The sequence below is a fragment of the Pseudonaja textilis genome, chromosome 1 (genome assembly GCF_049901715.1).
Source record: "Pseudonaja textilis isolate UNSWEBS1 chromosome 1, rPseTex1.2, whole genome shotgun sequence".
Lineage (NCBI taxonomy): Eukaryota > Metazoa > Chordata > Lepidosauria > Squamata > Elapidae > Pseudonaja > Pseudonaja textilis.
Window position 1 is genome coordinate 183,420,480 of NC_141990.1, and position 16,611 is coordinate 183,437,090.

Here is a 16,611-nt window from a genome sequence, read left to right on the forward strand (position 1 = left end):
AAACCCTGTTTTGTTTAAGGTTTTGAGTTTTGCATGCACATTTTGAGTAATAATTTTTAATTTTGTAAAAATTTCAACAGTCTTAGAATAGCTGAGAAAATATGCAACTGGAATGGACAGTCTAATGCATATACAAGCAGGTGAGGGGACAGACTCAGTGAAAGGATTTCTAGCATATGGTCTATAGTTCAGTTATTGATTTTTGTTTCAAATTGGCTCATTCTCACATTACTGGTATGTTTCAGAAATTTCCACTCCATATAAGGCAAGCAGAATTCTGTCCAATACAATTATTTTACAGATGCTTTTCTTCATATAGCTGTAGATGAATCAAAAAGCCGAAATTATTATTTTAAGAATACAGGCATTGATTATTTAGGTATATCATTTTTTCTTCATGAGCTACTTGAGATTTCTGAGGAGAGTTCCATCAAACTGATTAATACAAGATTTTCCTCTTAAAGAAATTGCTGTTAAAGATGTCAGAAAGTAGCCTTTGACAATCTCATGCCTTGCAGATGTGTCAGGGCAAGAATTTCCAGACAGTGTGACCTTTGACAAGTTAGGATTTCTGGGAATTATAGCATCAATACATTATGAGTGCTGAAATTAAGGAAAGCCGCTTCAAGGAATTGCTGGAATGGTATTGCTAGAATTGTCAGTCCTGTATTCATTCTTTCTCTCATTCTCTTTAAGACAGGGCAATTCTGAAAGTTAATGACTCTAGTCAACTTTCAAGGGCTGAAGTGGTCACCTTTATATCTGAGTCTGCCAGTGCAGCAGCAGCAGTAGCAGCAGCTACAATAACCACACCTTTGTGGCCAGTTTCTTCCAAGAGCACAAATGGGACTACAATTGCCATTTCTGAATCTGAAGAGGAGAAAGCCAAAAAATTACTGTATTGTTCATTATGCAAAGTGGCTGTGAATTCTTTATCTCAGTTAGAAGCACACAACACAGGTGAGTCTTTACCAGAAATAACTAAAAGCATAACTATAGGTTTTAGAAAATTTAGGCAATGTATGTAACGTTTTGTCTGTTGGGTCATTTTTTTATTGCAAAGGAAAGGATGTTTTATTTAAAATATATTGTGGCAATTACTAGCTTCCTGCCTCTCAACAGCCCAGGAAGCATAAATTCTGTTCTTTATTAAAGATCTTATTCAACTGGTTACACTATTACATGCTTAATAAACCTATTTTCCAAGGGTGCCCTTGTTGTCCAGATAGATGGTTTCTCTCCGCCCTGTATTTTACATCCTAATACAAGGAAGAAATTCCACAAGTGACATTTCAGTACTTAAGATTTCAAGAGAACCTGTTATGATCCACCTTATTAAAGCCGCCATTCGGTAGTTAATAAAAAGACCTTCTGGTATTCTACTTGCCAGGTTTTCCAGTAATCATTCTCTATTATTATCTTGCCATTCCAATGTTTTCTCACATATTTCTCCATGACTTTGGCCAGGATTGCTACACTCACACAATCCAATAGGAGGAAATGCATTGCCCCCCCCCCCCAAAAAAGGAGACTGTTTTGACTAAACATTGGGCTTGATAATTTCAATATATAAAAGCAAGGCTAGAAATAATATATGATTATAATTATGTGTCATAAGATTGGCCTCAACTCTTTTATCCAGGATTAGAAATGGATAGTATAACAAAAAAATATTTAAAATGTAATTCTCTTTGCTGTAGTGTTGGGAAATACACAGAAATGCATGCCTCCTCTGCTTGACCCACTTATCTAGCATCAGTACCAAAAGTAATGTTGATATAAGAATAAAAAGGTAGTTCAGGAAAAGACGGAGTTGTACTGTATAATTCTATAAGCAATCAGTTTAGAGCTCTCTAAGAAGTTATTTGATCCTACCTCAGCATTCTGGTGAGAGGGGAGGTGGAAAGGAGGAAGGGGACAAATTGGGAAAAGGGGAACACAGAAAGAGAGAAGGGGGCTGCTCCTGCCCTATGCAAGCTTGTGCCCCATAGGCTACTGGCATGTAGATCTTCACGGGGTATGCCTTGCCTGCCCAATTATCTGGGATTTCTTGTGGTTTTATTTTTATTTTAAACACAAAACAATAAAAAGTTAAAATAAAACCCAAGTATGCTGGTTGTATCAAGACTCTGCTTGTGTTGTGTTAATACACAGAAGCACATACATAAATCAATTAAGTGTTTCATTTTAATTAATCATACTATGCATCAGTAGATGGCAGAGAGACATAAAAATGATTGAAGAAACAACACACTCTAGTTCTGGAATTAATTTTAGAAACTTTTAGAGTTAAAGAGACTAGAATGCTAAACAGGATTCCTAAAGCAAGAAACAGTTTGCTCCTATTCTACTTGTTTAATTCTATTTTTATATTAGATCTGTGCTTTGTATTTTCTCTAGATGCTCAAGGCAATGTACATAATACTTTTATTCTTACCTTACAACAAACCTCTGAGTTAAATTGTGCTTAGTGATTGGCTGAAAGTTACTCAGCTTCCATGGTCAGCACAGAAGAGACTATTGAACTAGTGAATCTCTCCACCTCTTAGTCCTACACCATAGGTATTTACACTGCGCTGAATCTTAAAATGCTACCTCCATCACAAGGAGTAAAGCAGAAATGCAAAGCAGCATACACTAACAGTCTTAACATGAATGGCTAATTTACTGTGTTTATTGCTAAATTTTCCCTTGAAAGCTCAGCTGCAAAGAATTGGGGGCGGGGGGGAACGTTGTCCCTGCTGCACTTCTTCATATTCAAGTTGTAAAGGAAACACAGGATATTGATCTCTATATTAAAATTTGACTTTTTTGAAAACATTTTAAAAAATTTATCTTCTGCTATAACAGTGATTTAAAAGAGAAAACTAATTGTTAGTCCATCCCTGTGTATTTCAATATATTGCATATATCTCCTAACTGATAGAATGCAAGCAACAAAGTGTTACTTGCTGCGGAGTATTAGAGAACCTGGCTTGCTTAGAATAGTGCAAATATGCTTTAGGCAAAACCAGGCCTTGCTTGTGTCTGTGGCCCAGTGGTGGGATTCAAACATTTTTACTACTGGTTCTGTGGGCTTGTTGGGGCGTGGCTTGTTGGGCGTGGCAGGGGAAGGATACTGCAAAATCCCCTGCCCACCCCACTAACCTGCTTTCCAGCTCTGTTCTCCGGTGCAGGGCAACAAAAGAAGACTCAGCCGATCAGCTGGGACTCGGGAGACAGAGAATAGATGGGGACAGGGACAGTCAGAGGTGGTATTTGCCAGTTCTCCAAACTACTCAAAATTTCTGCTACCGGTTCTCCAGAACTGGTCAGAACCTGCTGAATACTAACTCTGCTATGACCCACTGGCTGAGATATTCAAAATTGACTGACATAATCAGTACATTAACAGATACAACAAAGTCTAGTAACATTACATCTTTCTGTTATCTGCATGACTAGCTTGTCTTGCAAAGGTAAAATGACTTCAATTCTAACTGGTTTACATATGGGAATCAAGCAGCTTGAGGCTAAAGAAGTGGCCCCCACATCTTACTAGAAAGCATTATGTAATTGCAGCGGGCCCATAGATATGGACTTCTTTGGTCTTAATTGACCAAAGCCATGATGGAAAGCAGAGGTCTATGTCTATGGACACACTTGGTGACATATGGAAGATTGCGACTTGGAATGTTAACAGGAGTCAGTTATAAAGAGTATGCATGAACCAATCAAATATAAAAAGAAAAATAGTTATTTTGTGTGAAACTAAAAAAAGGGGAAGGATGTAAGAAAATTGGAATGGAATTGATCTGATCTTGTGGAATGGAATTGCTGAATACATGCAGAAAAATGGAAGCTATAACTTAAACTATAAATCAAAATATTAACTATGAACTAAATTGTATAGGAAAAATATGAATTGGAATTAATATCATCAATGTTCTTGTGGGTACCAGATGAAAAAAGGAAGCCATAGGTTAGAGATAGTTGCGTATTATGCTCCAATGAATGGCAATAATGGAGGAACTAGGCATGACATTGGTGAAAAAATTGTGCAACAACATCCTGAATAAATGTGATCTGGGAGTAAGTGTGCCAGGTGACACAAATAGATATGTATAAACAAGATGAGAGAGTAAATGAAATGATTGAACTCTTTAGAGGTTCAAAGATAATTAAGAATAATGACTGTCTTAAGAGCATCTCTCAGTAAAAAAATCTGCTTGCTTCAAATACATGGTTTAAAGCAGTGGTCACCAACCAGTGGGTCAGGGACCACTGGTGGTCCGCGAGAAAATTTCGGTGGCGAGAAATGTCACCCCCAAAGCAATTAATCCAGGCTGCGCAGAAACACAAGGCTCGCGTCGCTTGCATTGCGAACAACAAGAGGTAGTAAGGGGGGTCGAGGGGGGGAACTCGCCCCATGCCTGGCCACCGGGCTGCTTGTTGCCACTTCTTTCTTCTTCTGCTTTTGGCTGCACACAAGGAAAGCAGCAAACGTCTTTCTTTCATTCCCCCAAACTCTGCCAGAAAGGAGTTTTTGGGAGCCTGCAAGGCCTCCTACTCCAAGAGGCTGTGCCGGCAAAGACTCAGTTCTGGCAGAGTTTGGGGGAGAGAAAGAAAGACTTCTGCTGCTTCTGCTGCTTTCCTTGCATGAAACCAAAAGTCTCTCTCTGTCTCCCCAAGAACAAAGCTAGAGATAGTATCCTGCGATCCCAAATAAAGAATGATTGGTCGGTATGAAAATGGGATGGGGGATTTTCCTGCAGACTTTTTTGGGGATTTTCCCAGGGTCTCTGGTCTGCAGGATTTAAAATTATGAATTTGGTGGTCCCTGAGGCCCATAGGTTGGAGACACCTGGTTTAAAGTATAAGATTATATTTCTCTGTACAAGAAGTACAAAATGCAGAGTAATTTGGATAGAATTTTTTTAAAAAACTGTTTTAAATGTGGATGAAGAGGGCTAATCAGAGTGAATGGCATTAAAAGTAAAAGTGATTAAATATTTAGGATAAAACTAATATGTAAGAATGCCGAAAGGAGAATTTTAAATATCTGTAGGAATGGTAGTGATATGTCAAAGAATAAAATAAAAATGAATTTGTACTCATTAGTACTATGAGGGAATAGGATTCATTATTTCTCCTTTATGTATAAAAGAAGAATATGGAAATCAAAAGAATCAGTTCAAAAAGAAGTTGAGCAGCTCATTTTATTGCCTAACTTTATTACTTTAAAATACCTAGAATCCTTTTTTAACATTCTAAAAAGATGAAAAATGGGTATAGTTTTCAGGAATCAGGAATTTCTTACCTATGAAGTTGTGGATGATTTGGTAGTGAGAGTGTGATAAATAATCTGTTTATGACAAATACTGTTGTCCCAGAATAATGTTGCAAGATCCAGTGTGGGTCAGTCGCGGGACCAGTGGTTTTGTCTTCCGAGTTTTTGGACTCATGCTGAAGATGGACACCAGCACATGCCCAAAAGCTCGGAAGACAAAACCACTGGTCCCGGTGACTGACCCAGATTGGGCCCTGCAATAATCCTTTTGATCAGTGCCAGAAGAGAGTGGGAGTTCCTGAATAGTCTCATAGCTAGGTTCTGAAGAAAATGGAAAATTTTCTTGAAAATTTCCAAAACCTGCAGAGCACTTTATGAAAAAGGACCAAGATCAAACATAATTTTTTAAAATTTATATTTACTTATTTAACAGAAAATCTAGGAAAGAATAGAAATGTTCCAATGACTAAAAATGTCTGTTTCCTTGTTAAAATTTTCTGATTCTTTTGCAATAATGACTTGTCAGGTTCCAAGCACAAGACAATGGTTGAAGCTAGGAATGGTGCTGGCCCAATTAAATCTTATCCTCGGCCTGGATCCAGATTGAAGACTCCTGGAGCTAGCATGGGTTCAGGACTACAGAACAAAACTTTTCATTGTGAGATTTGTGACGTCCATGTCAATTCAGAAATTCAGCTGAAGCAAGTATGTCTTTTGTACATATTACATACTCATTCTGAAAATGACTCCCCGGTGCAGGAAAACAGCTAGGCCACGCCCACCATGGCCATGCCCACGTCCACCCAGCAATCAGGCAGAGAACCGGTTGCTAAACTTTTTGAAGCCCCTCCTTGACCCCCTTATTCTCATGCTGAAAATATTTAGACAATATTTGTTAATGGTCAACAGCATTGGTTAAACATTTGAAACCATGCCAAGAAAATCAACAAATGAACAATTGCTTATTGTGGGCTACGGTTGCTCTGCCTTTACTATATGGATTAGCAGCATCACATACAACATTCCAGTTTTAATTCTCTTGTGATCCTGTTCTTGTTTAATTATTTAACTTTCAAGTAGCTTTATAATATGTTTTAATTTTTGGTTTTGTTGTATACCACCTTGTGTAAGATGGATGGCCATTAATTTGATAAATTTATTTCCAGATCTGTTGGAAAGAATTGATCCTTGTTATACAACCGCTGTCACCACATCTTCCCTACTCATTTATCTTGAAGTCTTATGTACAATACATCCTTTAATTTTCATTGTTATCCAGGAAAGTCTTGATCCATACATATTTGAACTTAATGTTAATTTTTGTGCTTTTTAATGTTAGAATTAGGTGCCTGTTTCTGTAAATATTATACTATATATGTAGTATGTATAGTGGATATTAAAAAATCTACACAGCTCTCTTAAAATGCCAGGCTTGGGGGATATAAAAAATCAGATCAAAATAAAACATTTTGAATTTAATGTAACTTTTAATGTAAGTTATAAAACTGTTCAATTCAATTGAAACACAAACTGAAATCTTTTAGGGGAAAAATAACAATAAAAAGCCTACAATAACATGGTTGCATAAACTAGTACATTGTTGCAGCACTTTTTGATTTTCTGACAGCATTTAGTCTTTTGGGGTAGGAGCTCATCGGCATGGTACCTTCTTGCCTTGGGGAACTTTGCCAACTTTTACTTGCAAAAGCACTCCAAATCTGTCAGATTGAGAGGGTATTTCTGGGCACAGCACTTTTCAGATCATTCTATAGATTTTCAGGTCCGGGCTTTGAATGGACCATTTCAAAACTTTGTTCTTCTGGTGAAGCTTTTCTTTTGTTGATTTGGAAGTACACTTTGGGTCATTGCCATGTTGAAATTCCTTATCACCTTCAGCATTTTATTGGAAGCTTGAAGGTTTTGTACCAAAATTGACTGATACTTGGAACTATTCATAATTCTCTCTACCTTGTCTAAAACCCCAGTTTCAGCTAAAGAAAAGCAGCCCCAAAGCATAAGGCTACCACTTACGTACCAACCACCAACAGTGTGAGTGTGATTTTCTTCTGGTGATGCCAAATGTTTTTGTAAATAAATGCTTCCATCTTACCACTGTACCCCACAAGCCCAAACATATGAAGAATAGAGGAGATTGTTGCATATGTAGTACATAACCACTACTTGCAAGAAACTCCTGCAGCTACTTTACTGTTGCTGTAGGCCTCTTAGCTGCCTCTCAGACCAGTTTTCTTTTTCTTTTTTCATCAATATTGAGGGGACATCCAGTTCTTGGTAATGTCACTGTTGTGCCATATTTTCTCCACTTGTTGATGACTGTCTTCATTGTGTTCCATGGTATATCCAATGTCTTGGGATTTTTTTTTTACTCTTCTCCCAATTGATACTGCCCAACATTGGAACCCTTTGATGCTTTATAACAGTGATGACAAACCTTTTTGTTGTGGTGTACCGAAAGTGTGTGTGTGCTGGCACCCAAAATGCAATGTGCCCCCCAGTGCATGCGTGTGCAACACCCCTGCCCTGTCCCCTTACCTAAACTACACACGCGCGTGGCTCCCAACTGATTTTCGGCCCATTTGAGGCCTTTTTCGCCCTTCTGGAGGCTCAAGGGAAACCTCTGCAGCCTCAGAAGACCGAAAAATGGGCCTTCTGGAAATAATGGAAGTGCCCATTTTCAGCCTCTGGAGGGGCTCTGGAGCCTGGGGAAGGCCATTTTCACCTTCCCAGAGGCTTGAGGGAAGCCTCTGGAGGCTGAAAACAGGCCAATTTCGGCACTTCCAGTATTTCCGGAGGGTCCATTTTTCGGCCAAGCAAGGCTGCAGAGGTTTCCTTCGAGCCTCCAAGAGGATGAAAATGGCCTCAAACAGGCCAAAAATCAGCTGAGAGCCACACGTATGTGCAATGTAGGTAAATTTGGCTGGGGCTTGCGTGCCCACACAAATGCTTCTGCGTGCCACCTGTTCACCATCATGGCTTTATAAGCTCCACAGCCTATGGCTTTTGCTGTAAAAGGCAACTGTCAGAAAAATCCTACTAGCACAGCTTAACTTTATATGGGCTTGATCAGAATCCCTTTAATTGATGGCAGGTGTGTACTGACTATTGTTTAACACCAGGTTGAATGTGGTTGGTTAATTCTGAACCCAGCCACATCCCTTCTTATAAGAAGGTGTGAACACTTATGCAGCAACATTATTCTTGTTTTTTTATTGTTATTTCCCCCTTAAAAGAATTCAGATTGTACAGTTTATATGTTATATTATAGGTGGAAAAAAATCCTTAAATGATTTATCTTAGCCTGATTTTTTTTTTTTTTTACTTCTCAAAAATCTGGTATGTTAACAGGGATGTGTAGGCTTTTTATATCCACTATATTCACTATCTGAGCTTTCGTCAACTTACCTTCCCTGAAATAAGTAGAGATGCTTACTTGGAGACTACACACTGATTACAGAATCAACTGATAAGTTTTAAACAGAACATTTGTATTGATTTTTCAGCACATTTCTAGCAGAAGGCACAAGGACAAAGTTGCAGGAAAACCTACAAAACCAAAATACAGTCCTTATAACAAACTACAGCGTAATCCAAACATTCTAGCGGTAAGTATTGCCTGGTGTGGTTATCCTATTGAAAAGCTTTGGTTACCCTCCCCTACATTCACGAGTGTGTCTAGAAAAGAGATTTGTGTGCATTCCTCAAAGGTAGCCTCTCCACCAAATTATTTTTTGCAATTATTTTTTAGGAAACTAGGTTTTTTTTAAGTCAAGAGTGTTCAAGGTACACTTATTTTCAATCTTAATGTACAGCACATTTCTACTGACCTTTAAAAAAAAAAAAAACTAATATGCCTCCTTCATTATAAAAATGAAATTGAAATGCTTCAGGTTTTACTAGCTTATTAGCTTCTCCGTGAAAAAGCTGAAGCCACAATAGGGGCATGCTTCAGCATAAGCCCCAGCTAAGTACCTAATTTACATCCACAAGTAAACAAGCAAACCACCTTCCCTATTTTCTTCAAACACAAGATATTATACTGCCACTGCAGGGGTGGGCTTCAAATTTCTTAACAACTGGTTCTGTGGCTGTGACCTAATTTGTGGGTGTGGCTGGGTAGTCATGTGACTGGGTGGGCATGGCTTGCTGACTGGGCATGGCTTGGTGTTCATGTGACTGGCTAGGCATGGCTTCTATGTAAATATTATAAATATTTATGTAAATATTGAATTTTTTATTTAAAAATAGAGCAACCCAAAATCAGGCAAAGCATGCAGGCAGATTGAGTTGCTCACAAAATCACAGATTCATTCAGAGATCTATCTTTCTACCATTAGCTACCTGAGTATGTCACATAAAATTTGCTAGCAAGCAAACTCACAAAATTAACTCACAATACACTATATATGTAAATATTGAATTTTTTATAAAAAAGAGAGCAACTTTTACCCAAAATCAGGCAAAGCAGGCAGACAGATTGATTTGCTCACAGATTCACTTAGAGATCTATGCTTCTGCAATTGGCTACCTGAGTCTGCACTGAAAAATAGAAGTTTCAGTTCTAAGGAAGGTTCAGTTCTGCTTTCAGATTAGCTAGAAAACAAGAAATCTGACAATTTCCTACTTTCTAGCTAATCTAAATCACCCGGCACAGCAGAACAGCTGATGGTTGGGGGGGAGGAAAAATAGCAACTTAGTAGGCAAGTTTGATGGTGCCCATGCCAGGTAAGGAGTGGGTAGGTGGGGCAGGGCCAGCCAGTTCTCTGGCAGGTAGAATCCCACCCCTGGTGAGAGTGCATTTTGCACGTGTGTGTAGACCATTTCCAAAAAAACTCAGCTGTGCCACCCAGACAGCTGACAAGCACTGCACATGGGCGCACAACATTTCAAACTCCTCTTCTTTCCTACTTTTTCAACCTCAGCTGCGCTGCGCAAAACAGCTGAGGTTGAAAAAGCAAGAAATAAAGGACAGCCAAGAGCCTGGGCAGGTGTCTGGGCCAAACAGAGTAGCAGACACTGAACTGGTTCGGTGTCAGCTGCTCTTCAGAACTACCAGCTCTATAGAACCAGGCCGAACCGGTAGCACCCCACCCCTGCGCCGCTGTTTTGTCTGAGGAACTGACTCTGCTTTACTGGAATAGGTTTCCCAAGTGCTCAAGGTATACTTCTGCCTGTGGTTAACCTTGTTCTCATTGCTATTTTTTAAACTATTATATAGCATACATTCGGAGCAGGACTCTCTATCTTGCATTAATGGAATCCAGCAAAACCCAAAACTCATCCAGGAAGCTCTGCTGATAACGCCAGCAGCTAAATGTGACACGAGAAGGGATATGAAACGCTGCAGCTGTTTCTAGCCTCCTGTGCCAAAACTGAAAAAGGAAAGGCGCAGGGGCAAGAGCAGGAAATTAAATGCTTTGTCAGGAGACCTTTTGAACAAGCTCCATACATTGGGGAATCAACTATTTCATAGCGGTATTTCTTTCCCTTCTTTCCATAGGCAAAGCTGGCCTTCCAAAAAGATATTCTTAAGCCTTTGGCACCTGCCTTTCTCTCCTCTCCTCTTGCTGCCGCTGCTGCAGCAGTATCCACAGCTCTGACTCTCCCACCACGACCCTCCGCTGCTCTCTTCCAGGCTCCTGCGATACCGACAGCTCTCCTAAGGGCGGGACACGGGCCCCTCCGAGCTACTCCAGCATCTATCCTCTTTGCTCCCTACTGAATTGGGAATAAGCAAGGCATAACTTTGGCCATGTGGAACAAGGACAAAAGAAGACGAGAGCAAGATTTCCACTTTTTGTTTTGTTTTTAACAAGACTTGTGTTTTTAAGATCTCGTGCTTGATTCCGTCCCCACAAAAATAAGTTACAAAACTCCTTGGCAGGAATTGCAATCTAGAAACCATGCGGGGGGTGGGGGGGTATCGATGTTAAATAAAGCTCAGATACCTGGTTTACAAAAACAAAAACCTATTGTGCACAAAATATATCAAAGGTTCATATGTCTGTTTTTAACTGGATATTTGTAAACAAGGAATGTGGAATATTTTCCTGTGTGACTTGAAATGACCAGAATTGTATACAGGGATCTCTGGAGGCCCACTTGTTCATATCCTGGTGAGTAGGTTCTGGTGTGCCACAAAAGCTGGCTGAAGGAATGAATTAGTTTGCTGAAAACATTTCAGTAGTGGATTGCAACTTCTTATTACCTAATGTAGTCCCGTTCCTTTAATACGTGTCTTGTTTAGGCCTTAGTATGAGTACATCTTGTGTAACGCTCTCGTTTGATTTTAAATCATTTTGGTGGCAGTGCAAATATTTAGAAGCACAGTTCAGCCTTGAATCTTTCTTTTTGAAAATTTAATGTCTTTAATTTATCATTTTATTTAGAAGGACTCAGAAGTAACAAAGCCATATATCCATAAGCAAGATGATGACTTGTTTACAATTTTTATTTTATTTATTTTGCATTCAGTTATTCATCCCGTTGCTAAACATCCACTTCAAAGACATTTCATCGTTTATATGTTTACTAAAGAGATTATGCACATTGTTCAATCAGATAATGAGCTGACATATTTATTATTCATACATACATATCCCTTCACAATCTCAATTTGGTTTGCATTTCTAAACTTATTTCCTATAGAATGATGGCTGCATACAATTGTGGCTCCCAATGCAATAATGTACAGGAGATAAAATATTTATAAAACGAATTGTTTGTTCTGTTGATGAATATTATTATTCTAGCCTTCCTGTCTGCTTTTTCCCCCACACCATTTTATCAACATAATTTGGGCACTGAGGACATACTGTATGTCTTGCTTGGGAAAATGAGGGTATTCTCCAAAAGCATCTTTGCTTGCAATCTGTAAAGAGAATATATTTATATTTTTAAAAGTACATTTTAATAAAATACCGTGGGAAAATAATAATATAATTTATTCATAAGAAAAAAATCACGTGACACTCTTAAATGAGGTCTGTACTGCTAAAATGGCATTACACAGAATTTATTTTTAAAACTTTGATGACTGAATCATGGTATAGCTCACTTACATAAAACTGTACAATCACTTGATTAAACTTTCATGGGTAATGAATGACTACAGTTATGAATACATAATAGATACTTTGCATATCACTCTGAGAAGCTTAGTATCATGGTGTGCTGTTTTTAAAGGAACAGAAATCTATAGTACATACTTTTAAGGGGTTATAAAAAAATAAGCATCTCAGAGTCTATCATTTTATCTCTTCAGTTGACTACTGAATATTTCTGGGCTAATTGTCTTATGCTGTTCCCCTGCTTCTGGTAATCAGTGCTTTACTGCCTCTGAACATAATGATTAATATTAAATATTAAATTTCTGACAGACCAGTTCTCCAATTTCCTGTTATAGTATCAAATTTAAAGATACATAAACCTAAATCTATTTGTCTGATGTGTGACTGTATTTGGCTGAGATTATTAAATCTGAAAAAAAATGTCCTGTTTTTCTCAAATAGGAAGGGAAACATTCTGTTGATTTCCAATGGTAATTGAGGCATGGATTCCTACATTTAAAAATTGGCATCAAATCCCAAATGAAATCAGATTCTGTTCCAAACAGAATTTTTTGATTGTGCAGACTCTGGCATAGCCATGACAGTTCAGATAGCTGAGCAGAATAACTAACAATGTGGCTCTCCTCAAGCAAAGTCAATGGAGAAGCCAGCAGGAAGTTAGAAGCCTTAGTTATATGAAGTCCTTGTTTAATGCAGCAACTGAGACTGCCACAACTGGTATTGATAAGTGGTACAGTCACGTGACATTGTACTTTATGACAATGTCTCTTAGTGACAGCAATTCCAGTCTCAATTGCTGTTGTAAACTGAAGACCACCTGTAACAGTTTGTTGCAATCTAATTCAGGTGCAACTATCTTTTTGAGCCATCCTTCATTTCCCTGGGGAAAAGTTCCATAAATAATATCTGTATGTTACTGAAATTAAATTTTGTAGTCGAGCCTTTTTATCTATGTATGTGTTTAAAAATCCCTAAATCACATTTTATAGGGGGGGGGGGGTGGCCTGTAGAAAAAGACAATGTCATAATACAGAGTCTGGAAGGGTGGTATCTGAATAAGATAAATGAAAGGGCCTTTCTAGTTTCATCATAGAGATCTATTTGTTCCTAACAATTTGAAAGCTCTAGATGAATACTTGCCTCTAGTTTTGGAGCAAGCTAAACTGCACTGGTAGATGTCTATTTTGTTCTTCCTTCAGTAAAATTCTCTGCTTGGGCTCCGCAGATGACACATATCAGACATTCAATAGGAAAAGAGAAACACATCCTCTATTGGATAATAGGTATATCAGAACAATGTATTGATCCATACTTCCAAATGCTTATGGCTTCTGCTTAGACTTTTCCATTGGAGAAGTTTGCAGGTGAAACTGTAGGACCCCAAATGGGAGGAAAGGATAGCGTATACTCCACCTACATTACATCATAAAAAGAAAGTTTTGTTCTGAGCCTTCACAGTAACTCTCAGGTTCAGGTGCTAATAATTCAAATGTCTTCATGTTTTTATCCCAACAATTTTCATTACATTTAGATTCTAGAAAGTATGAGTAGTCTAAGGGCCAGTTCTGACATATGTTGACTTAATAATAGCCAAAACTTTAAAGCCATTCATTTCTCAGGAAAAGACCTTGCTGCTGGTCGCTATCCTGTTGTGTACACACAGCTCTTGGTACCTTTGCTATATTAGGTTCCAGCAGGAATGTTACTACATTGGAAAGAATGTAATATTATGAATACACTTTTATTTTCTTTGTGAGGGCTTTAATTCCTAATAACACAAAGCCAACATTTCCGGTTACCTATCATTCCATTCATTGTTGGGATTTAATCTCTGTATGTAACCATGAGCCTGATTGATGGCAGTAGTGACTGCATGGACAAACCCCCACCTTCTTTATATGTATTGGGTGCCACATGTAAAAAGGGGGCTGGGTTTTGGCTTCCATCTTGATTTTTTTGGAAACACCTCTTCCCCATGGATGCCTCTGACACCTTCTCTCACTGGATCTTAATTTTTGTCAGGACCAGATGCAAAACTGTTCAGTCCAAGAACCTTTTTAGGATTAGACAGACAGGAAATAAAGCTATGCTTATTATGGCATTGTTGATATTGTTAGTGTTTTCCTCATCTATAGCTGTAACAGAATAATATTTGATCTCCCGCTGTGGTTGATTTTTTAAAATAAAAATCCTTCTGAAAATGTTCAGTCCCTTTGCTATCTAATGCCAGTTCGGCAGACTCTGTGGTGTTCCTATGAGTTTCAATATCATTATATTGGGGTCATTCGGAACTACAGGTTGTCCTATACTTACAACAGCACTGAAAAAAGTGACTTATGACCATTTTTCACACTGAACGATCATTGTAGCATCCCCACGGTCACGTGATCAAAATTTGGATGCATGGCAACTGGTACGTTTTTATAATGTTGCCATGGACATGTGATCGCCTTTTGCAACCTTCTGATAAGCAAAGTCAATGGGAAAGTCAAATTCATTTGACAGCCATGTTAGAAACTTAACAACTGCAGTGATTCGCTTAGCAACTGTGACAAAAAGCTTGTAAAATGGGGCAAAACTCACTTAACAACTGTCTTGCTTAATAATGGAAATGTTGGGCTCAATTGTCATAAGTCTAGGGTTGCCGTTTTTTTGTTGTTTTTTTTTTGCTTTTCTGCATTAGAAGAAATGTAGGAAAATGTGCTGAACACACAAACTCTGTTGATTTATGCCAAAGGCCATTTTGTTGGTTGGTTCTTCTTTTATCCAAAAATGGAAAGGGAGAGAATCCTTCAACCTCTGTGTCGTGATACTTCAGTGCTCCAGCACCAAATAATGATTTCAACATCAGGGTTTCACAGCACAGAACTCTCAAAGGTTTTAATACCAAAATGCTTGGTGTCTTGCAGCATCCTGTAATGCTAGTTTATCCCTAGCCAAACATTTTGAAAATTTGAAATATATATTGACCTTTTTTTTTTAAAGAGGACATTTAGGAAACCTCCAAACACAGCTGACATAGAAGGAAAGCTTTCTAAAAATGAAATTGAAATGGGATGGTGCTTCTTGGGTGCAGAAAAATATTACATTGCTTTGACAAAGGAACAGCTTGAATGTTTATCTCTTATTACAACAAAGCAAGATAAAAATGTTTGAAAGCTTACAATTCCGTATTTCTTATGCAAATAAATAATTATTTAAGTAGTTATGTACTTACATATTTTCCTGATTATGTTTGCATGTTTCCAGTGTGTTTAATATTGAAGTACCTTTTACCACAAGCTTAGCTGGACCAATTTATCATTGCCCTCTACTACACAGTGTGGATTGATGCCTTAGCTGTAATTACTAAAGTGATAATCTGCCTACAACATCTTCCTACATCACTGCTGTCCTGTCTGGTGCCTGCTTGCTTCTGCTGAGCAGCTGGGATGGCCTATATATCTTGGGGTGGGAATATATACTCCTGATGTACATTTATGGTGTTCTTTGCTCATTCCTGCAATGCTGAGGTGACCCAGGACGTCTTTAGCTGGTCTGAAATGTGTAGCCTCTTTTTAATGACCATTTCTAGTGTAGCTTACCATGTATCAAGTTATGATAGTGATAAACTATGAGGAAGGAAGTAGTAGTAGTAGTAATAAAAGAACTATGAAGGAAATCTGTGGTAATTCAGTTAAGGTGTTCTCTATGTTCCTTACATTCAGCATGGAAAAACATGCTTCTAGTCCTTTTATTTTAAACAAAGGCACTGACCATTTTTGTTAAAGTACAGTGCTTTGCACTCAGTGGTGGATTTCCAAATGTTTTCGAGGGTTCTATGCACACGCACTCAAAAATATGAAGATGGAAGTTCTGTGCGCCTTTCCTGTTTGCTGTGGCAGGTCAGTAAAATGACTCATCACTTCCAATTGCAAGCCATCTTGAATTCCAGTTAGGATACACAGATGTAGACTTAGAGCAGCTGAAGTTGGAGTTAGGAAGAGATACTTGCAATGGATCCTGGATTTTCTTAACAAGAAGAGATAAATTGATCCAACAGCTCATACAAATATTGAAGCATTTTTACAGCAATGTCAATTTTTTACACGGTATAGGGAAAAGCAGAGAATGTTTCAAAAAAGTATCTGGAGGGGGAAAAGGGAACCATCAATGTTACATATTGGTCATAATGAACTTGCAATTGTTTTAAATTATGTTTAGGAATATACAGAATGAAAATATCCATGAACTCTAGCAATGTAATAGTGGTAA

The 16,611-nt window shown here is 38.2% G+C and overlaps 1 protein-coding gene across 9 annotated transcripts in view; it reads left to right on the forward strand.

Moving 5' to 3' along the window:
- Positions 1-15,571, forward strand: part of ZNF385B (zinc finger protein 385B) — a 250,822-nt gene extending 235,251 nt beyond the window's left edge. For all 9 annotated transcript variants that reach the window (XM_087919880.1, XM_087919881.1, XM_026696968.2 and 6 more), the window contains 4 exons: positions 697-960; positions 5,796-5,974; positions 8,791-8,892; positions 10,788-15,571. In XM_087919880.1, coding sequence (XP_087776006.1) covers positions 697-960; positions 5,796-5,974; positions 8,791-8,892; positions 10,788-11,009 — 767 coding nt within the window. In that variant the 3' untranslated portion in view covers positions 11,010-15,571. The remainder of the gene's footprint in view (positions 1-696; positions 961-5,795; positions 5,975-8,790; positions 8,893-10,787) is intronic.
- The last annotated feature ends 1,040 nt before the right edge of the window (positions 15,572-16,611 follow it).